General features: G+C 43.4%; 1 protein-coding gene across 5 annotated transcripts in view; it reads right to left on the bottom strand.

Moving 5' to 3' along the window:
• Positions 1-7,288: 7,288 nt before the first annotated feature.
• Positions 7,289-26,278, bottom strand: part of LOC134617028 (zinc finger protein 521-like) — an 88,137-nt gene continuing 69,147 nt past the window's right edge. For all 5 annotated transcript variants that reach the window (XM_063462179.2, XM_063462178.2, XM_063462176.2 and 2 more), the window contains 3 exons: positions 24,380-24,511; positions 18,470-18,585; positions 7,289-8,149 (listed from right to left, as the gene is read on the bottom strand). In XM_063462179.2, the coding sequence (XP_063318249.1) occupies positions 8,120-8,149; positions 18,470-18,585; positions 24,380-24,511 (278 nt within the window). In that variant the 3' untranslated portion in view covers positions 7,289-8,119. The remainder of the gene's footprint in view (positions 8,150-18,469; positions 18,586-24,379; positions 24,512-26,278) is intronic.

Here is a 26,278-nt window from a genome sequence, read left to right on the forward strand (position 1 = left end):
TCTCTGCGTTGTGTTGTAAATGACCGCCGTGTGCCCTATAGTTGCTGTCTACTTGATGGCTAATTGGGTCAGCGCCAAATGCAGAGTGGAATTTGTTTGATGTGCAGATGAAATGCTGAGAGTGCGATTCCATTTTTGTATTGTTCCCCAGTCTGGTAACGTTTGATTTGATAGATTAAATGAGTCCTTTCCAGATGTAGACTTGTTAGACCTGTAATTACGCCATCATGTTAGATAGTGAGGTTACATTTGCAGGTGCCTGGGTCCCACAGGGGACTTACATTTCTCAAATTGTTGCTTTTGCCTGTGTGCACATCTGGGCCCCTGGTCAGGTGCTGGGAATAAGGGCACAGCTGCAGGGAAGTGGCCTCTGCCTACTCCCCCACAACCCCCACCCCAAACCAACCCACTCTCTCTCTGCCCGTGGCGTGTTGGGGGGGATGGGGGGGCAGAAGCACACTTCTGACCAGAGGGATGCAGGCACATTTCCCTCGGGAGGGCAGAACTGCATTTATCAGCAGAATGGCAAGGCTGGCTTTACTCTCTGTTTATTTGAATGCGACAGCAAGAACGTTTTTTACTGTGGAGCACTTGCACTGTGTACAGTTATATTAAGAGGAGTACTGCTATTGATTTTGTTGATAGATTGAAATGTCATGGCTTGTGTGCCAAACCAATTGGGGATCATGCCAGCTTAAATTGGTCTAGGAGAGGTAGCGCCATGGGAAATACAGATGAGAGATAATAATTACGAACACATAGAAATGTGTGTTCATGTGGCTCTTAATCCCACCATGTCTGTGTTGTGTGTTAATGGTGGCTGTTTGTGACCCCAAGCAACGTGTTGTGACCTCAAATGGAGCACACCTGTACCCCTTAAGTTTATAGAGCCCCATTAGCAGAGATCAGTAGGTGATCAGAGGGGGGAGAGGGCCTTTTTAACTTCCCCATGAGGGTCTTTGAATAGTAAACTCTTAGAGCTCCTCCTGTAGCACTTTGTTGGAGTGATTTAATGCTGGAATCTCTTGTTTTCAAACTGGATAATACCAAAGAGACTGTGAAAGGTGGCAGATGTGGTATGAAGCAAAGGTATTATGTGGCAAAAGCTACAGGCACTCTTTACAACGTAGAGCCAATATTCTACAGTTTTGTTATTTCCAGGGTAAAGCTGGAATGTAAAAGTAAACCTGCAGACAGCATCACACACTTTATCATGACAGATGACAGGTCAAAAACTGCAACCACACTAGTGAATGCATCATGGTCCTCCACCTCATTCTGTTCTGAGCTAACTAAATGTAAACCCCAGTTAATATTTCATGATGTAATCAAAAATACACATATAAAAAGGCTAATTCTGCTTGATTTTTTTTCTTTTTTTTTTGCTTTCGTTTTCCCTCAGCTTTTTCCTGCAGTGTACTTCCTGACTAGAGATTAAATAATTCCATTGGAATCCTCTTAGGATGGGTTCCCAGCACTTGGCAATTAAACAATTACATTTAATCAGCATGGGGCGACGCTTCAAGTCACCCTCATTTCAGACGTTGATTAAAAGCAATTCTGCAGTGGTTATTGCTGTCGACTTTCGAAACTGCGGTTCACTTAGGTTTACTGCAACTGCGGGGTCAGGTTGGATAGCAATATGGCAGGTTCACTGGTGGTCTAGAGCTGTATCTGCCTCTGGTGCGTGAAACTGTAATGACAGAACTCATGGCAGACCTTATATTGTCCCATAAGTCGGAGCTAGTTAGATTACTTGGAGACATTTTGACCCTGCAGCTAAGAAGACTCACTGAACAATGGAAAGGAGAGGGGCATTAAGTTATGCATGTGGGAGTATAGATGTTTGAGTGTGTGCACGCTTCATTTTCTATTATGTGTCTATACGCGGCTGTTTCTTTTTGCATCTGCATTTAAGTCCATTTGGCTCGAATGAAATGCATCTCGACACGTGCAATTTCATCATGCTATGCAATAACACCTCCCTCTGTGATGGCAAACAAGCTGCGAGAGGGCAGAGGAGGTCGTTGCGAGAGCTGTATTTTGACATTAGGCTTGAGTGAAAGAAGCGTGCTACGTGGCACGGTGCTGGAGCCGACTATCATCTTTGCTGTGCAACACAGATGAGTAGTGATGGATACCCGCCCCCCTCATGTGAAACCCAGGTGCCCCTGTTTCATAAGGCGCCCCACTGGCTCTCCAGCCCTCTTAATTAGCGGCTTCCATCAGCTGGCACCCAGGCCTTCAAGCACCAGTCGCTGGCCTCTGCTGCTGAAGGAATCTAGTTCACTCCAGATCTTTAGCTTGTCTAACAGATGAATGCATGGGCGGTCTAAATAAGAGGCATCAAGTTTTTTTTTTGTAAACCTGTAAATCATCAGTGGATGTTCCTGGTATCTAGATCAAATGCTGCTGGAAGGAGCAAAAATACTGTTGAATGCATTACTCGCTGTGCTTTTTTTTGTGTGTTGTTAAATATGGGTAACTGTGTGAATAGGCCATGAGCTGCAAATATATTTTAACAAGACACTGATGATTTTTTTAATATGATGAAGTCAAATATAGATAAAAGTTTCACCAGGATGCCGAATGCAGCTTTTTTTTCTTTCTGTGCGGTATCATAGCAGCGCTGTAACAATAGTCTCTTCTAATGACATTCCCCAGTAACTTCTTGCCTGTATGAATCTCAGGGGAAAAGAGCTACAAAAAGTGATAATTACATGAAATATACATAGTGAATAAAGGGAGCATGTTTACATAACCAGGCCCATAAATATCTGACTGAGAAGACATTGTTCTCCAACTCCTTTTAAGCTGATCTCTCAGGGATGCCATTTTAATGACATGATGGTTTAAAGAGATGCTGCTCCATCTCGTTCCATATTTAATTAACTTTTGCTTTTCTGACGCAGAGGAAAAAAACAGAATAAAGAACGCGTGATAGAGACAAACACGCACGATAGCGAGGAGACAATAACAAATAGCTGGGAGAACAGAGAAGGGAGGCACAGGGAACACGAGCGGAGACCTTGTCATGCTTATGTGAGCTGTTTACAATACAAAAGATGCAAAGCAAGAGGAGGAGTGGTGGAAGACGAACAGCCAGGAAGACTGACATGGGTGAGAGAGGGTGAGAATAAATGATGAAAAGACGGGAAGGGAATGAACGGGATGCTCCAATGTGAAGGGGGTGGGGTGTGTGTGTGTGTGTGTGTGTGTGTGTGTGTGTGTGTGAATAGGGATAGAGACAAAATAAGAAGAAAGAGAAGAAGAAGAGATAGAAAAAGTGTGGAACACTGGAGGATTGAGGCCATTATTCTTACAAACAAGCAAACAAGAGCAAAATGGGTAGAAAATATGAAGCAATGTGTTTAGCTAAAATTCAACAAAAATAAAGCAAAAAATAAAGATGATCCTTTTTAAAAACAATAAATACATATTGCTCTACATTCTCCTTCTGCACATTTACTTTATGCACACACACACCAGTATTTGCGCCATGTGTTCATTAAATAAACCCAAACTGCAAATAGTCCTGCTCATTAAAAAATGTTAAAAACATGTTAAGAAGTGCAGATATTTTTGCTGACATTGCTGCACGCTATTCCATAAAAGTGGACCATTTGAACTGGTTGCAAAAAACAAACAAAGAAAAAAAATCCCCCAAAACTGAATAATTTGACCAATGATGTGTTCTGGCACTTACATACAATGGACTCATCCCTCCTCTCTGTTAGGCAGTGTCTTTTCCATTTTTACTGTCAGCTGTATACAGTGTACCCTGCATTATTGATAGTTTCTTTCCCTTTCCCCTCCTTTTGTTAGACTCTTCTCTTGTCCTCATATCATCACACCAGCCACACTGGCTTTAGAGCCTGGAGAGTTGCAGTAAATCTGACCCCGCCTGGTCTATTTTTTATTGCTTGGCGTTTAATACATTTTTGAAAATCCTAGCCCATCTAGTGCCTTGTCTATTTCAGGTGTCTGTCTTGGTGAGGCAAAAGGAGATGACTGGAGGGGGATACTCACCTTCACTTCTCCCTGTACAGGAAGCAGGGGGATCATTAGAAGGGGCTACAGAGGAGGAAAGAGTGTGAGTGCATTTGTTTGTCTATACACGCATTTCCTGCGTGACAAACTTTGCGTCCCGCTTTTTCTGCTGGGAGAGACTAAAGTCCCCTGTGACCCAGGACAGGAAAAATAGCTTGGAAATTTCAATTGTGGCCCTTAATTATGCCTGATGAAGCTCTTTTTCCATTCAAACATTTGCTGAAGAAAAGTCTTTAAAGTAACTTCACTCTGAGGAAGACAACATATAATTTCTGTTGTTTATTTTCCTTTTCTCATTACTTTCGTGGCATTTCAAATAAATAGAAACAGGGTGTTCACAAGATTACACAGGAAATGCTCAAACAATAACAGAGGTCGTGGCGCTCTGTCCAAAAACACCCTGGCAGAGCTACATGCTGAGGTTGAGGCGTCCATTTTGCTGACACAGTTCTGAAGTGAAAAGATGGCTCTCTGGATGTGAAGTGCCGGTGTGAGAGATTGGGTTACCTCAGACACTCCCAGCGGATCTCCCGGCCAAATGGATCTGGATCTCACGCTTGGGCGCACATATTGAATGCCATAAGAGGTCTCTGAGGTCTCCTTCAGTGGGAGGAATGTGCAGCCTAACAATGTGGAGTTTTCACCAAACTAAATTTTGCACCAAAGAAGAGCAATAGCAAGGACACTGGAACACAAGGGACGAGCACTGAATGCATACTTAGATTTGTGTGGGTTTGTCCATACAGGGAGAGAAATGACACATTTTGAGCTTCCTGGAGTGCAGCACATTGCACAGCCTCAGTAAGCTCTCTTAATTCTTTAATATAGTCCTTACACAGGCTGACACTTTTACTCCAGAGGACTAAGGGTGTGTGGCTGTCGAATAGAACAGGAAAACAAAACAAAAATCAAAATCAAAAACGACAACGCCAAAAAAGAAATCCCATTTCACACATCCCGGACAAGAACAATGCCATTTCAGCGACTCCCAAACATCTGGCCCGATTGCCCAGTTCCACTAAGGACCGGCCAGGCTCTGAGCAGCATTGAGTGCCACTTGCATTGAGGTTATGTTCGGTACGATGACACCGCAGAGGATCAGCCAGGCTAAGTTATCTCTGAACAAGTCATCCATTCTGCTGCTTTCTGATGGAAGAATACTTGGGGGCTGTGTAATTATATTGCTTTAAATGAACCCATGAGAACCCCCCTGCCAAAGCGCCCACAAAGTCTCACACACTTGGGCGAGTGTCAAAAACACAACGCGTGTGTATGCACTCGTGTGTAGCTGCGCGTGTGTGTGTACGTGTGTACGTTTTGCTGCTTAGGCTGGCGTTAAAAGGGAGGCCGCAGTGGTTCTGATACGCCTCACAAGTGAATTTAATTAAATCATAAATATGAGCTGGAGGCCGCCACCCAATTTAATGTAATGGATGATGTGGGCCAGTCCATCTCTGGCAAAGCAAAGTTTTGGACCTGTTCAAATGCCCTTGAAGCTTATTAAAAGTGCCTGGCACAGGGAGATGCTAGCAAAGTTGTTTAATGGATGCCCAGCTTGCATTTGGTATGACAGTTAATGCCGGGATGTACCACTTTCGATTAGGATGAGGGGTTGCATCTTCATTGTGAAAGTCAGTCATTGTGTGAGGCCCTGTCCACAATCTCCAATATGTTAATGTTGTAAAACCTAATGTGCATTTCATGTTGTGCATGTTTAGGAAAAGCTGAATTATACAGATGTTTGATAAAATTCTCAGATCTTGTGATTGTGATCATGGCACAAATTAGCTTAAATCCCAATCCAAAGGGATCGCATCCTTGCTTTTTAATATATATTCTGGTCTTAATGGATCAAAATAACATATAAGCGTGTTTTTTTCCTCCCATTGTTCTTATAACACAGTTAAGTATGCAGTGTTTTTAGATACAGTATAACTCGAAAGCCGTATCCACTGTTTATTTCAAATGAACCATCACTTTTCAGTCTTGTTACTCACCACAGTTAAAGTGCTTTGAGCTGCAGCGCTGAGCCTTTTCAAAACAAAACTGAAAGCTTCAACAAATGTTATGCTGCTCGTGTGTCACCGCTGATGAATCATCTACTGAGACAGACAGATGTTGTTGCGCGGGTTTTGTCCCATTCGGCAAAGGCAGAAGAATCTTTTCCTCTGTCCCCCGGAGTGCTGGAGGCTCCCTAAATAGACCCAGCGCAAGGGTGTGTAGAATGGGACCGCACAGGGTGATGGGTAATGGAGTCATTAATAACACAGACCTCCCTTAAGATGCTCAGATGTTCGTTAGTGTGAGCCACGAGGGAGGGAGAAAAAATAGGATGCAATTTGATACAATGAAAAAAAAAAAAAGCGGTGTAAGCATCTGATGATGATCCTGTTTATGCTGTCATAGGTCTCGTCTGATGGGTTAATTGTGTTCTCGCTCACTCACACACACACACACACACACACACACACTCACACACACACACACACACACACGCACACACCAACACATTAACATACAGACTGTTAAGATGGAGGGACATGGAGTCCATTTCCTCATACAGTTTTTAATATTTCCATCACATGTGCAACACAAAAAAATGAGGTCTGCCAAATACAGAACTCCATATTTGTACAATACATTTTAATAACATCGGAGATAACTGTCTTTTTGCCGCAGGAGATGGTGATTTCCTGTAAACTGCGTACGAACAATTCTCGATCAAAATGTCAAAACATTAAAGTTTCATACAAAAGTGCATCTCAGGTTCAATGAATGCAAAACATTTACATAACAGAATGGATTAAAGTTGTGTATGATGCCACAGTGGCTTCCAGCTTGAGCAGAGAGCAATGGGACACTGCAGAAAAAAAAGTTAAAGAAAAAAACAAAATAAAAACACAACAACAAGAAAAAGTACTTGGGCACTCTCCAGGAGAGCCAGGGATGGAGTTTTGCAACCACGGTAAATCCCCGAGACAGACCGAAATTGTGTTCAGCGTTCATGATCCCAAATTCAACTGGATTTACTTCCCCCATTGTGAAAAAAAAGAGAACAAGTAGAGATAACAAAACATAAACAAAAAAAAAATATTCCAGTAATCTCCAGGCTTGAACAAGCAGTAAACATTAATAACAGAAATGTACAGGTTGAATCAGTGGGCTGGAGATTTCCCCACGCTCTGAGAGCCACATGGGAGTTTCACGCCTCTGTTCATGAGCCAGCAGAAGGAACTAGCCTTTTCCAAATCTGTGTCACTGCGTTTGCATATATCAGCATCTTGTCCTCTGTCCTGTTTTTTCTGTTCTCTGGGATGATTTTTTAATTTATTTTTTTTCCTTTTCACCTCTCGTCTGAACTCCAGCGCAGGCAGTGGAGATTAGTCGCACCACAGTTCACAGCTGGTCCTCTGGCAGCCATATTAGGACGAACACACAGACAAGGTTTCAGCCTACGCTGGTGAATCGAGCTTTTTTTTTTTTTCACCCAATAATGATTGACCATGTCAGGATACAGAGTGACGTACTGCGCAGTAGGAGTGGCACTGATGAAAAGAGTCTTCCTGACAACACTCACCAGTTCCTACAGTTTCCTATGCTCTCAGTGGCACCCTGTTTCTCCTTCAGTCCCATCTGGTCTGACTGACAATGTAATGAATCTTTTTTTTCTTTCCCTCCCTCCCTCTTCTCTGTCTCTCATTTTTTTTTTTGGACAAACATTTTGAACTGTACATCGGCAAATACTGTATAAGATTGCAATATAGCTGTAGTTAAGCAACACATGAAGAAGTCTATGTACAAACAAGTTGGCTTTTTCTTTATTTCTGAAATAATGGTTAGTAAAGTAGGCCTACTGAGAGGTTTCTTTTTTGTTCTCCCCCCCTCCTTCTTTTATTTTCTTTGCTTTGCTTTTCTTTTTTCTTGCTCTGGCATCGTTTCTTGTGGTGTAACTGAAAATTTCAGTGCAAGACAGTCAGTGGGAAACTGCACTGACGGTAATTGGCGGTCGGGCATAATTCTGTGCGTCATGTGATCCTTGTTCTCGGCCACGGCGCTGAGCTTTGCCATGTTAGCTGCTGTGCTGAGTCAACGTGTGGTTCTGCAAGGACACAAAAAGAAAGAGGGAAAACATTATGATCGCATACACCGCAAAAACAGAAATTAAAAAAAAATCCTTCCCCTTCATTAAAAAGACATAACAAAACCTCCTTATATGGCTGTAGATGTTCTCAAAGCTTACAGTTCTGTTTAAATTTGATGATCCAGACATGAGCACTGCCGTGTGGTCGTCTCAATGTTTGAATATCATCGTCATTCCCTTCTAATTAACTTGCAAGGAAGTCAAATCGGTCTGTGGATCAATAGTATTCAGCTTTGGGCCCATACCACAGTTAAATCTCAGCCTATCACAGACACACAAGACCACTGACCGATAACATCCCACCCTGCCTGTCCAATCAAAAGCGAATCCATAACAACACACTGACAGACCCGATGGAATATCATCCTTGGAGTTCTGTCTGTCCGCTGCTTACGTGCATTAAGCATGCTGTAAATGTACCCCCAAAAAAGGAATACTTCACACGCAGATAAGGCCTCAGAAGATTTGATCCTCCACACTTCTGTAAGTCTCTAACTGTGCACAATTCACTATGACAGGATAACAAGCTGACAATATCGCACTGTTGTGCTGTATCTTCCAAAATTATGCAAGCACACACACAGACCGTCGAGAGTGGTTGTAGTGGGGCAGCTGTGCCAGGTTCTTTAAAGGGAGTGTGGACCAGGGGGTGTGTAACTGGTGTCCCTGGTGGGCTGAATCCAGGTCATCTTTTGAAGTGACTGCTAATCCCTTTAATGCAAACTACATGCCCCACTTGCTGTGCTCTGTTTAAAACACAGCCTTGGACTCTCTAAACTGGCATGGACTAGACACACCTGTCACAGAGACATCACTACGCATGCATGCACAAATACACACGTCCGCCGCACACTCGGTACACACATACATTTTACCCTACACATAGGCACGGAAATGAGTAATCAAAGTATGTGAAATTACACTACTTTTACTGCTTAACTAGCCTTTCAAATACAACCGAAAATGAGTAGCACAACCTCAGACTGAAGGTTTACCAAAGCAGTCACCTTCAGTGGTGCAGAATCCCTCGGGCAGCAGTAGGGAACGACTATTAGCCCCCTTGCATTCATTCCTTCCCTCTTTACCCTTTCGGCTGCCTCCATATAAAGCATTTAAACGCCTCGACAGCTTTCCTTTCAGCTAGGACGATTACTTCCCGACAGGTGGGGTAATAAGCTGTTTGACGGGGAACAGGATTGTGACCCCTGTACGGGTTAGTGTAGCTCACCTGGGCCCTGCGCTCCCTTTTTTAAAGAGAGGCGGCTCCGGACAGCTCCTCTGCTTCCATCTTTCCTCTCTTGCTGAAATAAAGCTCCTTTAAGTGAGTCTGGGAGGAGACTCCCCATGGGATGCTCTCTCTCTCTCTCTCTCTCTTTCTCCTCACCTCACCTCCTCCCCCTCCTCACACTCCACCAACCCCCTACCCCCCGGTGAAGACATCCTTGGCGTTGCTGAGGAGGGACAGGAGCACGGCAACCTTATTAATGAATGCGGCCCATTACCCGTCAGCCTGGCTCCTCAGCGACTCCCAGAAGCCCCTGCAGTACGTGACTTCAAATGGCAGGATATTGACACGGGGAGAGCAAAGCGGCTAGAACTGAGTGTGTGTGTGTGTGTATGTGAAAGAGAGAGAAACACAGAGAGAAAATTTGTGCTCAACTGAGTGTGCATGCCTTTGTGTGAGTGTGCCAGTGCGTCTAGGTGTGTGTGTGTGTGTGTGTGTCTGTGGACCCCAAAGGAATGTAGCTCCTTGGATATAATGTAGGGCTCGTAACAGCTATTAGAGGGGAAAATAACCCCTCTGGGGAATGGCTCCCCCCTCTGCATGTCCCAGCTCTGTCTGACACACACTGCATTCTACCTTTTCCTTAAACATGCCAGGAGTTTTCTCACTGAGGGCTTTCTCAAGGACGGTGTTAAACGACTTCAGTGGCTGTGGCAGCCATGCAGACTAAAGGGAAATAGAGGAAAAGAGGGAGGGAGGAATAAAAAAAACATTAAAAGAAAATGAAACTGATACCTTTATCTCTGTGGATACTGAACTCTGCAGAGTAGCTATAAACTGTTCTGTGTACGAGTGCGGAAGGTGGTAAAAGGGAGGGAGGGTGAAAATTCACTTTCCCGTCTTCATCCTTGTCAAGTTCTTCGAGTGCCTCGGCGCAAGTGTTGGATAAGTAAAATACCCACGGTGCGCTTCAACAAATGTCACGTTACATAGAAAATCGCATTATTCACATCAAAATGACCAAAATGTCCACTGCCCTAGGAAGGAGGATGTCACTAATGGTGTCACACTAGAATCACTGCAATTTAGGATTAGATGCCCTCCATTAAGCCTTTTAGCTCTCATCTTAACTCCCTCCTTCAATGCCATCCTATTCCCCCTGAAACTCTGCCATTCCCCTTATCATCCATTTCCTTCCCTTATATCCAACCCTTAATCTCCTCCTCGATCCTTTCAACCACCTGCTGGCCACACAGGCCTGCTGCAGGGCCCAGTTACCAGCAGTGTTCAGGTAAACCATAGCAGTCAATTCTCCACTAAATTAAATTTTGCACTGATCAATAATGCGCACCCGCTTCTCCCTTATGAGCACTGGCTGCACTGGCTCGGAGCGAGCCTCTTCCTCCTCTCCCGTTCTCTCACCGACTCCCCACCACCGTTAAACCACCACTTTCATCTTATTACATCACCCTACTGCAACGCCCTCAGGGGTAGTAGAAGAGAAGGGAGAACACCCGGCAGGGGTCTTGTGTACCCATGCAAACAGGTGCAACATGTCTTAGGAATTTAACGCGGCTGCAAAGAAGGAGAGAGCGAGGGAAAAAAATGGGGAACGATTGGGGAAGAGAGGAGACCGGGAAAGAGCAAGCAGGCTAGGGAGCTGATTTATTAACTAATCATTCTTTATGTCGTTCCCCATTGCTCTGGTCTCCATCGATAGCACCCGGTCTCCAGTGAGGCAACAGAGGTGCATCTCTTACATCAGCTCTGCAGAGGAAGGCCAGTGGACTAGCAGACACGTTCTCCCTTTCATCTGATCTTGCCGTATTAAAGACAATCTTCAGATTGCCCAACATCACAGAGAGAGGATGTAAAGCTTAATCACAAAGCTAACAATGTTTGATTAGCATAATGTTAATACCTGCTGAGCACATGTTAAGTACATTGTATCTGCTCTTCTACCTGGTGTTATCCGGCATGTAACATTAAACCCGGGCTTTATTGAGTGGTTAGAGAGCTGAGCGAACAATAATGACTTTATAAGCTATGGCCTATTTAAGGCTCCTTAAACAAATAAAGCATTGTGCAGCGCTGACTAGTGAATAGACCAAAATCTGTCGCATTATGCCACCCTCAAAAAACAAGTGCTGAAAATGTAACTGACCTGTAATTAAATGGCTTAACTGCTGCTATAAGCTACAATCTTAAGAAGTTTATGATAAAGTCACATTTACACTAGCAGCATAATTACTATATTAGTAATCCATACAAAGGTAGGAAGAAATGCAGCTAGAAAACAGTATGATAATGTTACTCACTTATGATTTTGAGTAAAGGAAGCTCTAATAAAAAGAAATAAAATAGAGTTAGAGTCTTGGAGTTAGAACATTTCTTTACATGATTGGAGATGCTGGTGTGACAGTAATCCATAAATCAAACTTACTTACAGTGGAGATTAAAGATCAGATTAAAGAAACTGTTTATTTCAAGAGTTCAGCACATCCATTTAACACCTGCAACCCAAGTGCCTTATTTTATTTATCTATGATGAAATATTTAAAAAGCTAATCAAAACTATAAACACCGCCCTCCCGAAGCTCCGAATGAAAGCCTCTGCCTTTACATCACATGCCTGGCATGCAGTAAGTCTGCATAGCCACATCTGGAGCACAGGGACGGCGCACAAAACCACTGAGACCTACGCATACCCGTAGTCATCACTCAGGAATTTAATTAAGGCATAAGAGAGAATGTCACCAAACGATACTAAAACAAAGAACCTGCATTCGTTTCTGCAGCCTCCACATTGTAGACTGACTTGAAGGAATTTAATCACTTGGTTATTTAGGCTCATTTATGTTTGCGTAACGACCAAAAGATGTACAGCGGCCTTCGATCAGTAATGGCTGCTCTGTTTCTCGGGCGATTTTTGCGGTTGCAATTCACGCTTTGCTGCCGCGTAAAATGTTTTCTCGCTGTTCAAAACTACCGTGGGGATAGACAGGAGCGTTGCATTCCTTCTTGATCTTTAATGGTGTGCTGAACTCGGCCCAGTATTGACTCAGTCCTCCCTTTGTGCATTCTCTGCTGTTGACCAGTCCACTGAGGGAGTAATCCCTTCCTGCTTTGACCTGAGGCCAGGCTTACTGCTGGCTAGTTTAGCCAATGAAGAACACAATCAAATAAATAAATAATACAGCGGTTGGCATTCTCCACAGTCATCACTTATCAGGCCGTAGGGAGGGTTGACCCCAAACACTGTTATGCCACAACCGGCCTGGTCTCCTTGGTAACAGACTGCCTTGTTTGAAGTGAGGTGCCCGGGGAGTCATAGTCATACAGTAACAGCAAAACGCTAGGGTGGAGTTGACAACAGCAATGGATTTCAGCGTCTTCCACGTGAGTCATTTCCACACCGAACAGTTGTAAAAATATATAATAAATCCATAATGTTCAAAAAAAAGCTTTGATTAGATGTCTAACTACCCCAACCAAATACTTCTGAGGTGTAACTGGAGATGACTGACCACCCTTTTTTGTGAGCTGGTGCTTTGTAGCTCCAAATGATACTCATTACCCTGTCTAAGTAGACAAGTGAATGGTACTAGAAACACACTATGCAGTGATCCCGCTGTTTGACTGAGGTAGCAAAACAACTGCACAACTGCTGTGTTATTATGGGGCCTCATTAAGTGAGGAGAGAGTGGGAGACGGGGAGAGGGGAGAGAGGAAAAGCAATAGAAAGAGGGCCAGCAAGAGGCAGAAAAAGAGAGAACGAAAAAAAAACACAAGAGAGCGATACAAACTGTATTCTGAGGTGATAGCAACACACAGATGCCTTTCCAGCCAAAATGAAGACTATGACTAAAGAACCCAATTAAGGGCTTTCTTAGGGGAGCCATCTTGGGAGGGGGATGGGTCTTCCTGGGACATGAGCCCTGGGCTACATCCTCTAATTAGACAGAGCGAGGGGGGAGGATCTCTGCCTGTCACTAGGAGGGAGATGGGGTCCATGGGGTTCCACATGTCAGTCCCAGAAACAAAACACAATTACTTTCACATTTAACCACTTCAGTCAGGGACAGACTTTGACTAGGGATACTACAGAGCGCCCCCCCCACCTCTCCAGCGCCGCTGCAGTAGATATGCCACTTCACAAATGCAGCGATTTATTTGAGGACTATATTTTCTCTTGCACTTCCACGCTTTCACACGAAGGCGACAGTCGAGCTGCGCTCCCCTGTTTTCCTCGCCAAAATAGAGGAGCGGATCGCAAAATAAACTTTTAATTGACCCACAATTGGTGCCATTCAGCCTGCTTTTCCAGAGCTGAAGAGTCAAATTACTTGGCTGTTATGATGTGCGAATATGAAATTCGAGGGGGGAATAATTGTTCTAATGCTGTTTATTTTGGCCTCTGTTGCATTTTGTTAACATCAACAGCATAACAGACACTTGAAAAATCAGATCACCACGGAGAGTAAATTAAACCTGTAGTGAGTTTCCTGGGAAGCGCTTGAAATGGTATTTTATCAAAGTTGCTGGAAAAAGTCAACTAAGAAAAGTAAAGGAGACATGTTTGAGGGAGAGATCCGGTGATGGATTCTAGCACAGTACACCAAGCGTCTCCTCTTTTGTTTGGATTTAACTTTCCCCAGTGGTGCAACAGAGGAAAAAGGAAAAAAAAGAGTGGCTCAAAGGCTTCTGGGAGTTTTTGTCATGTCTCCCTCCAGACATTGTGTTTGCATGCACATATCAGACCCTGGGAGAGATGGAGACAACGACAAATACATACAGCACGCACGCAGATGTATACACACAAACATACTCTTGCACCAAGAAAAAGAATATCCTCCTAGGATCATTAGGTCTGTCATGCTGTCTAATTCTGATCCACCTACAAAACTAGAACACCAGTGATTCATCACGAGTCGTCTAAGAGTGTTTATGTCCCCGTTTACAGTGCGGAGCCGAGCCGTGTGTGTACAGTGTAATTACAAATACGCTAAAATATTAATGATGGCACCTCACAAAAGCCACCGTTACTTTCTTCCTAATTCCTTGTTCTTTTATTTTGTAGTGCAACTTTTTTTGAAATGGTGACAGGATGCGGAGCACCTGGGGTGATGAAGAAGAAAACAAGTTGTCATATGAAAGGAAATATATATAAATATATATGCAACTTCCAAAAGCGTGAAGAGCTGTCACACTTGGCAGATCAAGATATTCAGAGAAAATTTGGTGTTTGAGCACCACTTAGGGACAAACACATGAAGCTTTGCTTTTTTTTTTGCCGCACGTTTGGGACTCGGGGCAGTTAGGGCATTTTTTCGGGGCATATTTTAAAATTCATGAGGCAAAAAAAAAAGAAAGAAAGAATAACTTCTGGGGAATTGGGTCTCTGTGCTTCAGACTGAAGAATGCTTCATGAAAAGGAAGGAGGGAAATAAAAACCAAAAATATTGTTTTTGCTTTTTTTTTTTTTTTAAAGATCCATCACTCAGAGAATCAACTCCAGACATTTGCTGCATTGTAATGCGCAAAGCATACACTGCGCTGATTTCTTTGGCAACAATTATTTCCATCTAATACAGCTACCCCCTTCTTCTCACCCGGTGTCCATCAGTCCACTTTTTCTCCCTATTTTCTATCCTGGACACATGTTATGACATACATAGCTGTTTACAATGACCTGGTGACCGCAAAGCCTATAAATATGCTTAATTAAAACAGCAGAATTGGACACAGCTTGGCAATAATGGGTATCACACGGGGAGAGGAGAATCTCATTTGTGTGGGGAAGTAGAACATGATGCAGATGTGCTCTTGTCACTTTCAGCACTCATTAAGGCCAGGGAGCTTTGAATTGTCTTTGAAGGAATCCTTTTAAAAGACACTCCAATTAAGGTATGTGTCCTGCGGGCGTCTGAGGAGAGAGGGAGAAGTCATGCAGCATCCCAGTCCTTCCACTCCTCCGTCGATCACGGCGCGACTTAACACATGACTTAAAATCTCATGTCACTTCCAAGGAATGATAATGAAACTGGAGGATGGAAGGAGCAGAGACAACCCCAGCTTAAAAGGAACAAGGGAGTCTCACGCAGAAAATGTCATCTTGACTGTTGTGTAACTTCAGCCTCATTGTCTTGTCTTTGGAGAAATTGAGATCATTGGGAGAGAATCCTATGATTGCAGCCCTCCAGTATACTGTGGTACGAGAGCTGAACTTGTGCGTTTCTTCACAAATGAACTGCACTCGGAGAAATGTCAGATTTAAGCTGTGGCTAATACTGCGCATCCATCAGTTAATGAATCTGGCTAATTAATCCAGCCTAGCAGCATTGTCAGTGGCTCTGTTCTTTCTGCAATGTGAAAAGCTACTGTATCCGACGGCAACATGAAGGGGAAAGGAAGTTCATTATGAAGTTTCACATTGCAATATGGCCTTTATTAGAACCCAGGGACATTTTTTTTGTCTCAAACGGGGATGCTAGCAACGGGAAGACAGTGGATTTTATTTTGGTGGGAGTGTATTCTGAAGTGAAGCTATGTCTGTTTGTTGCTCAAGGGTGGGCAGAAGTTGAGGGTCAGAGAGAGCAGTGCACAGCCAGCCTCCTTGCCCTCCCTATCAGCACTTCATGAAATATCTAGACTGCTCCATATTTGAGGGAAAGGGATGCGCAGGGTGCAGGCTGTGTGAGTTTGTGATGGTAGAGGGGAGTCCTCCGGAGATCTTCGAAGGGAAGGATGGTCTATGCGTCTCACAGCTTATTTTTGTGAGAGAAATTGAGAAATGGAGGGAAGGTGAAGAAGAGAAAGAGAGATTATTCTCCATTGGAATATGGATTCTGGGGCACACAGGCCCAGGAGTCAGTCAATCTGGTCGGTCTGAGGGGGGTGGCTGGGCGGGGGGTCCTAGGAGGGCTGATTAGACGGATGCTCTCCCATCATCCATCTCGACAGGCTGGCGAAAATTGGCTAGCCCCTTGCAGGGTAGAGTTCACAGGGGGAGGTGGTGGGGGGATGATGTGGAGTGGTGCGCTGGATACCTGTCACAGCCTTTGGTCTGTTTCAGGATCTCAGCAGCAAATTAATAAAATATCTTTCCTGCTTCCCTTTACCTGCCGTGGCAGCTCTCCCTCTCGCCGCTCCTTCTCCCAGCTTGCACCGGCCCTTTGACCCCTCCGACTACTGTGAGAGATGAGGAGCCCAGGCAGCCGGTGAGTGGGCCAGAGTGTCAGGGAGAAATAGGGAGAAACTCCAAACTCAAGACCCGGCGAAGAGAGAGAGCTCTCGCGGCTGGAAGACAGCTCCACTTCTGACAGACTGACAAACGACTGCCCTGTGTCAGTGAGACATTTTGAAGTGTGATGCATGGGAAATGGCAACCGCAAACAAACAGCAACTAAAAAACAAGCCTCCAACCTGCACTCTTTGTAAGGTTTTAACTGGGCGATGCAGCAAATCCAACATTTACTGAATCGATTTTTAGCATGCTAATATAAAAATGTGAAAAAATAGCTTGAAGATACGAGCTGGCAGTGGCATGTATACAAAAAAGTCGCTGTTTTTGCATAAGAAAGCAGCGCACATATTTGTATCTATATGTGCTCCGTATATGTTTGAGACTGTGAGCATGCAGACACATGGGACTGCCTTGAGAGCATGGCACATGTTGAGCATAATGATCGTCTTATCCCCCAAGCTCGTTCCTGCTCTCCTTTCATAACCCTCTGTTTCACAAGAGAGTGCCATAGGTCTTTCATGTTCTGCTCTTGTCTCTTCACACAGAGTAAAACAATATAATCATGCATGAAACATCACCTCCGGGAGGTGGAGATCACTTCATTCCAAAAAATGTCAGACAAAAAAAAAAGAAAAAAAAAGTAGGAAAACATCCCCAGGTTATTTGAGATTGTTTACAGGTACCTGCTACAACCCTCGCTATATAGAGAACATTTGTACCAATGAGAGATGAAAATGTGATAAATAGCAGAGCTTGAAGTGAATGAAAGGCTTCCACATTGGCAGTTTGGTGGAGTGCGAGCCTTGTTAAATAATCTTCTCTGCAGTGGAGTTGCATGTCAGTGGATCAGGCCTTGTTTTATTCATGTTTGTATGCTCAAATGACCAGCAGATAATGATCGCATTCACCTTCCTCCTGGCAGACACACACCTCTGCGTTTACAACCTGAATCTCAATATGAAAATCATTGCCGATCAATCGCCAGCCGAGCCCTGGATATTTCCACCAGCTACCCGGCTAATACATGGTGCAGCTAATCCAAGTTTCAAATAGATGCACATAGAGGATATGGTCAGGGGCTACTGGTTTCTCTTAGCACTTTAAGGTGAATTAAAATACTTTAAGTGATTACGCTGAACACGGTGTTCTTTTAAGACTGCTCATATTTTAATGATTTAGTTTCAAAAAGGTAAGAGAAAAAAATGTGGATATGAGAAGTGTGCCATGTGTATGATAAAGAATCCCCCAAACAAAACAGAGCTGCTTGAAAGCACCTCCACAGTGAAATAATATAATAAGGTTTGTTTCATTTTTTCAGGTTCTCCAAGGACCATGGAAAAAGATTGCTAGAAAATGGATTATCTCTCTAACATTGCGAGTTCATAAGTCCAACTACTAACTTTGTTGAAGGGCAGATACGGTCTCCCAGAGGACAAAGCTCATATTTAGCCACGAGGCCTCCTTTGTGATTAGAAGGGGAGATGCAGGCATATTGACTCAACTGTGTTTTTGCCTCTGCACCGTATGTAATTACCTCTTCAAAAACGAACATTCCACTAATCCTCTAATTCCAGATATTTTAGTGCTCTGCTGGTCTAATAAGCAAATCAAATCATATCTGCACATCACAAATGAGTTTTGGAAACGGACTGAAATAATTCCTTCTGAGTCTCTCATCCCAGCCGGGATGGAGGGGGATAACCAGAGTGCTGTGAGCAGTGTTTAGTGTTTGTTAAGCTGTCATGTGTGATTAGCAGTCACAGTTTCTGCTAGAGGCCCCTTCAGCTCCCCCAGGCCCAAGGCTCACCTGTAACTCTGTCTGGAAGAAGAACTTCTGCGGGCACTGTGAGCAGTCATAGATCTTATCCTCCTGTCCGTGGGCAGAGAAGATGTGCTGCTGGAGCTTATTGGCCTGGACAAACACTGCTCACATACACGAGAAGGTAGGGGGTCAAAGGGTAGAGAAGAAATTGATAAATATTAGCATACATTTTACACGCTGCAAGATTAAGACTTTTTTTTTTCCTGATTCTTGTTATTATTGATGGGGCTAAATTAAAGAAAGGTGCTGCCTCCATCGAGGCAACATCCTGAGTGCTTTAGCCCGAATAAAAATCAAAAGCAGACTATGTCAAATGGCAAGAAAAATAAGTTAATCACAAACAAATGCATGTGCTATGAGCCCCCCAAGACAACAGAGAACAATTTAGGTGTTAAAAGTAAAACTGCAGTGGTCATACGCATGGCGCCACAGCTAGCGGATGCATAATGTTTTGAGAATAACGATGCTCTTTATTTAGCGCTACTGTGGGGACAACAAGCCGGAAAATAAACAACCGCAAAAATTGGCATGGCTTCAAGTGCAAAACATGGCCTCCATTAGTCTACATCGCTAATTATATTGACAATATAAATATTCATGGTGTTGCGCTATTTATTCATGCAGACTACATTCACCATCATGGAAACACACAACTTGCTGGTACTTAAAACATATACCATACATTTGTGCTTTAATTAAGCCACAGTCCACGCTGAGACGCCAAGGGGGACGCAACTGTGTGCCTCTTGAGTGTATGTGTCTGGCACGTGTGTGTGTGTGTGTCTGGATCCTCTAAGGAGCACTTCAAACATGCCGTTTGTTATCCCAGACCCTTGTGCTTTAAGGATGGCTGTCTAATCTCAAAGGTCTGGATGCTCTGGAAAAGTTAGCATGTGGGGGCTTCATTTGAATTTCTTACAGCTCGAAATAACTTTTCTTCTAATGCATGCACTGAGAGCCACAAGGAGAAAGAGGGGTGGGGGAGCAAAGCCACAAAAGGTGAGGTGTCTGCTGGCGATTGCTTTGGGGAGGTTGCTGCAACCCCCTTGGCGAGGCCCCGCAACTTCAGCGTGTCCCAGTTTGAGCTCACGTGAGAGTCGGGTTATTAATTACTGAGTCATATAGACTTGAGACGCATCGAATGTCACACGCCTGACCTGGGAAATAAAAGTTTAGATCCAAAGCAGACGCAGTGCTGTGATGCCTTCCGACTGCTAATGCCTGGGTGACAGCTGTCTCTGGAACACGGCAGCATGTTAAACCAGAAATGAACAAACCTCCTCTAATTGACAAACAACTCCATGGTCCATTTCTGAAACTAATGGCTGCGGCGATATGAGGATAAACATAACTGCGGCTACATGGCTGCTTTTACAGTCGGGTTACAAAATATTACCGCTCAAGGTTAAGGCCTCGGCTATCATGCACATTTGTGCCTCTGTTATGCTCCAAAAACGATGACAATTTTCTTTGTGGGGAATTCACAGCTTGGAAAGGAAAAATAATGTGCTGATAAACAATAGCCTATTTCTTTAGCTGTGTTTTGTCTGCATATACTGTACAGAAACAGGTCACAGCAGCTGCAGGAAGCCTTCATTATGTCTTTGGCTAGAGGAGGAAAAAGTCAATACAGCAAAAATAAAAATGGATTTGAGACTTGGGGGGCCTTCAAATACTGTACAATAGGGCCAAACACAACTGAGATGTCAAGTTAGCTGTTTCTTGCTATTTACATGCATCTCTGGTCCACTTCCAGTAAGAGTTACATTTAATCAGCAGCGCATTTATCAATTTATAGCTTGGCAGTCACTTACACACAAGTGGCAAGTGACAGTTGATTTAAAGCACCGGGGGCCTAAAATGTTTTAATGCCAGTGTAAGTCCAATAAATACTTTTCTGCTAATTTATATACGTCTGTTTTGACATTTTTAAAGGCTCCGTCTGTATTTATGTTTACTAAAGATGATTGCAAGAATCAGCGATCACTAATATTTACTGTGGTAAACATTTAATTAACAGCAGGGTTCAAATTTGGAGTCCTTTGTCTTCGTCGTTGTTTTTCAAATTAGCATGCAACGTGTAATAAAGGGATAAGCTGAAATGGGCAATGGGGGGACATTGCATTGGCATTTGGCAGCATGAGTCAGATATAAAATATGCCATTGCATTGCCCATTTAGAGGAGGAACACAGGCATATCTTCCTAGAGGGTTAAAATGAGGACATAGAAAAACAAGGAAGAAATAATCCAAAACCACATCCAAACAGGATCAGTGGCTGCCCATTGTGTCTCTCCCTGCTGAGTATGAGCGAGGGAGCGAGAGTGGGAAAGAGAGAACTTTGTGGAGTTTGTTGGCTGTGGAGCCGGAGCAGAGCAGAGCAGAGCTGAACAGAGCGCTGAGCCGGGTTGGGCGTCAGGGGTGTCAGGGCTGAGGGGGCTGAGGGGCCAAGGTCTCCTCGCTGTGGGGGATATTAAGCCCTCTGATTAGATCTCAGGGGCCGCCCATGGCAGACGTCTCCTTTACTACAGGCCCCAGCTCATCTTTATTTTGGCAGGGTGGTGCTCTCTGCAGGCTGCACTGCACCAATACTAAGCTGTTTGTGCAGAGAGGAAAAATAAGTTTATCCTCCCCCCCCCCCCTTTCTCCTTTTTCATTTATTTATTCATCTAGCCTACACGTACTGGTTCCTGCTTAATCCAAGGGTTCACAATGCAGAGGCCGATACGAGAGTTTCGAGGCAACACAAATAAGTCGGCCGCGCGAGTTGATATGGAGCCGATAACTGCGAAATTTCGGGAAAAGGCTAAGCCCGTGTGTCTTATTTGTTTTTGCTGGTAAGATGTCATAATTCTAACATCAAGCACCAGCGCAAACATGCGCAGCAACTAAACACAAAAAAACTAATTAAACTACTGTAGTTGTCAGACTCGTGTGGATTCTAAAGCAGCGCCTTCTCTAGTTTTTTAAGTTTCTACTTCACGCTGTGACATAAGTAAAAGAAAAGTGTATATGTATACACACACGTACAGACACACACGCGCACACACACATACACAGGACTTTCATCAGGCACACTTTCTTCTGTTTTGTTTGTCTTAAGCACATATTCCCAATCACAATTTCCACACCAGCCCTCACTACTGCTCCTAAGGGTGCAGGCAGACACTTCTAGCTGCAGGCTCCCCCACTTCTGAAACCTGTCAAATCTGTCCTGGGAGAGTCAGCCTCTCTCTCATCATCCAGGGGCTTATGGACCTCTCTCCATTTACCCTCCCTCCCCTACACAGTTCTCTTTTCCTCCTCCACTTCCCTCCTTTCATCTCACATCCAAACTTGCCAGTTGCAACCTTCTCAGTTTCCTCTAAGTTTTGTCTCCTTTTCTCCTCTATTTTGTCTCTCCTCATCCACCATCGACAACTTACTTTCCCCCTGCTCCATACTTCTGCTCCGGTCTGTTTTGTGCTAGGCTTTTTTTGTCCTCTCGCCATTCCCGTTGGTGTGGATTGAGAGTAATCAGGTGTGTCAAAGAATGACATTCATTCTCTACCTCCCGTTGCGTTTTTCAGGTCGCATGGGGGTAGATCAAACTAAAACATGGGCATCACGGGGGGATGATCTTTTAAACAAAGAGTAACCTTGTTAATCAAGCGGACTCAATAACCCAGCAACTACTACCTCCACCACCTAGTTTGATCAAAGTTTTGCTTTCATGTTCCGAATCATTATACCTAAAATGGGAATCCTTTTAATATGCAAATATGGATTTGAAATGGTGCAAACAAAAATGGTTGATTTTAGAAAGCAGTCACTGAAAACAAAACAGTTTTAATGACCAGAAGTAAAAAGTACTTAAGTCTATTTGGTAATACACTTAAGTATTGTTTTAAAGTGTTTGATGTGAATATAACCGTTTCATTTACCATTATCATTTGATATCTGTATATTACAACTTTATGTATGAATCACCGGATAATCTTGTTATATGTTAATGCACTAGTGGACCTTAAACTATCAGTTAAAATTAGCTCTACTTTGGACAAGTATGTTGCAACATATGTATAACAACTCATTCATAAATGTACATAATAGCTGTTTTTTTGGTTTTTTTTTTTTACCTTTTTTCAAATTTTTGTACTACATTTTTCTGATAACACTGAAGTACTTTTTATTTACTTTAAAGTACTTTGTGTGGTACTTTTTAGTAGAAAACAAATTTTTACATCATTACTGCCTCAACAGTGCAACAAAAGTACTAAAGTGCAAAAGTTAAATGGCTTCTATGGTTTCCATTAAGTGTCAGTAAAACACAAAGAAATATATAGAAAACATTATTTTATTTTTTGCTGCTTAAATTTACTGGAATCTTAACTTAATATGTATGTTGCTATTAATGAAAAGTTGTAATTCACTTTTTCTACTATTCTGTGCAGTGATAAAAAATCCAAAAAAGTCCATGAAATGAAGCACATACAAAAACGAACTTAGTGCATATTATCTGACAATATACTGTAAGTGAAGTTATGTTAGGGTGTTAAACAAGTGTATTTTCTTTACTTTATGTCAAGCTCAGCTTGAAGAAATAGATTCAAGGACAGCTGTTTAGCCAATTCTCAACTGCTCCTTTTTCTCCAAGTGCTCTGACTTCAGTCTGCCTGTCCCCTGCATCCCCAACAGAGGGAGGCCTTTCAGTTCATCCCATACTCTCCACAGCCTTCCTTCCCCGCTACCATAGGCCTTCGCCCATCTGCCTGTCTGCACTGCGACCGCTGTCCTGAGGGTGTACTCTGTCTCTCCCTCCTCCCCTCTCCCTCCCAGCATCCCTCTCTCTCATGCGCCGTGATCGATATGGACGCAGAGGGAGAGGGGGGACCTGTCTGTCAAAGCCGGCGGTGGAAAATGAAGGCTCAGATGAAGGAGGCATGCTCTGTATATTAAATGCCCAGACCCCTGTGAGGGGTGGAGGGGGGGGGGGGGGGAGTTTGGGGTGGGGAAATATCAATAGGCCTCTCCTAAAAGAGAGATAAGGCCAAAACAGCAATGAGAGAAGTGGAGCAGACTAGAGGGAGGGGAGTGGAGAGAAAGAAGGAAAATGAAGAAGGAGCGGCGATGTGAGGGGGATCTGGAGTTAAAAAAAAAAAAGATGTGAAAACAACTTTGAGCAACGCGCAAAATGTGAACTAATGATGTTAATTGATGTAACAAGTGAAGGAGAGACAAATTAGTTTTTGTGCAATGGGTGGATGGGGGGTTACAGGAAGCACAAGAGGGGGAAATGAGCTGAGGACCAAAAAAGTGTTAGGAAGAGTAAAGAGCTGAGATGGGAGAAAGAGTGAAGAGCTGAAGTTAACGACTTTGCAGATTTCATTATAGAGATAGTTAACCCTGTTGACACTGAAGGAGGGCGCTATCCTCTCAGGAGGAGTCCGGTCCTTCCACCTCCACGCACAGAGACAGATGAGATCATTACAGCTATCAGCACCACTGCCATCCACAATTAGCACATCTCCTTTTCTTTCCCCACTCCTCAATCCCCCATCTCCCCTCAGCTCACACTGCCTTCCCCCCTGCTCTCTTTCTTTCTCCCCCTCTCACCTCATGACACTTCTTTGGCCTTGATTTGGAGGCAATTTGACTAAATAAAAATCCACATGCAGCAAACTGCTCTTAGCTTTAGCTGGCCTGCTTGATTGACCTTTCCCAACTCATTTAGAACCCATTTGCCTTCAAAGTGAAAAAGAAAAAACATGCAAAGAAGCTTTGTTGAAAATGTAAATGTGTTAGAAAAGTTAACATAAAAAAACTCTTACTTTATAATCTTTCCATGTGTTCACTGGGCTGATACTGCACGATACACACACGCTTGCATGCACACAAACACATGCACAATACGCACCTGTAAAGCAGACCGGGCACTTGAAGGTTCCACCCATGCCCTCAAAGCTGTGCTCAATCAGGTGGCATTGAAGCTTCGCTGGTGAGTCGAATGACTGACTGCAGAGCTTGCATTCATGGTTCAATCCTTCCTCTGTAGAAAAGAAACAACAAAAAAAGAAAATACGCAGAAAACCATAAGAGGCAGAACAAGCAGAGCATGAATGGCTGAGAAGTTGCAGAGATCTCACTTTGTCCTGGTCCTTTTTTCCCTCTTCCCTTTTAACATGAAATTTAAATTTAACAAATTTATAGGAACACTCTTGTGTCTGTGATTTTCATGACTCAAACAGGAAAAAAAAATATTGTGTGATCTGCTCCCATCAGGCATAAATTGGATGACCAGCTGGGGTCCTAATAGCTCAGATGAGGGCTTGCACTTTGAACATGGCGAGTGTCATCTTTTTTTCCTTTTCTTTTTATCAACTTACATAAAAATAAATCTGCAAAGTCTAAATGGAGGAGGAAAGAGTCATATGTGCTTCGCAGACTGCGAATCGAAATAAATCAACAATCGTCAAACAGTGCATGTCAAACGGTGCAGAGGGTCATTATCAGTTTTTCAAGGACAAAAAACCCCCCAAATAACTGAAAAAATGCTTCTCAAACCTTACTTATATGTCCCTGATCTTGGCTCTCATCAGCTCTTTGGCGTATAAACCCAACTCTCCTTTACAGCACGCTCACTTGCACGACAGATTATTGTTTTTGCTTTAAAAATACCCAAATGTCTATATCAACATTTGACTACCTCAACCACAGCCAATGATAGCTTAAATAAATGTCATCGTGGTAGACCTGCACATTTTTTTGCAGCACAGCAATCTGCTGACTAGGACTTTTAGAGAACTGCCCATCTCCAGTGTGTCAATAAAAGGCCTATACACTCTGCCAGACTAGTGCTCGATCAAACTCTTGCTACTGTACGGCAAAGGGGCGGGGGTGCATACCTCTGGGACTCAGCCATGGTTTGTCCCCAGGTCTCTGCAGCCAAATGCCCACCGCATAGACCCTGGGTGCCAGAAGCATGTATACATAATCCACCTAAACAGCTGTGCAGAGCTTGATTCCTGGTGGGTCCAGGTAGAGGGTTAGTTGAACATGCTTTAGGCAATTTTGGCAAACAAGTAATCTGAAAAGCAAAGCTTTCCAAGAAAATGGTCACCTTGACCACCACATTTTAAGCTATTTAAATACTGGGCAATTATTTCTAAAATATTAGAGAACGAAAAAAAAAAAAAGCCTTAGCCCTAAAATGTTTTTTTTGAATTTCTTAAAGCTGAAACTAGACATAAAAATAGGTAGTATCTCAGTGTTTGCACTCATGGACTGATACTGACAAATAGAGACAACTGTGACCCAATAACCCCAATATTCTGGAAAAAAAAAGGAATGAAAACATCTCCTACAGTTTCAGGCTCTTTGCAGTACACACTGCAGTTTTTACTGTAACACATTTTTGCCATTTTTTTCTTCTTAATCTTCTTTCTTCTTTCAGTATGCATATCCTTATAATATGATGTCTGAAACCTAAAAAAACAAATTAGTTGTGCATCAGCACAAGCTCACAGACAACATTCCTGTATGTCTGTCTCGCAAAAGGTAAAAGCTGATCAAAGCAGCTCATGGTAGTTTGAAAGGAAAAGAGTTGATGCTGTGTTCTGCAATCATGCATTTGACAGATGAGATACTCTGTAGCCTACATGTGCATCTGAGTGTAGCAGCAGGCATCAGCGAAAGAGGGGAAGGGGAGGGGGTGTTTGCCACGAGCGCATCCACGCAGCCGTGCAAGAGGATCACTGTCCTCTTTGATCACCATTCAGTTTGCTTATCTGTGTGACGGTGTACACTAAGGTCAACC

The sequence above is a fragment of the Pelmatolapia mariae genome, linkage group LG18, assembly GCF_036321145.2.
Source record: "Pelmatolapia mariae isolate MD_Pm_ZW linkage group LG18, Pm_UMD_F_2, whole genome shotgun sequence".
Taxonomy (NCBI): domain Eukaryota; kingdom Metazoa; phylum Chordata; class Actinopteri; order Cichliformes; family Cichlidae; genus Pelmatolapia; species Pelmatolapia mariae.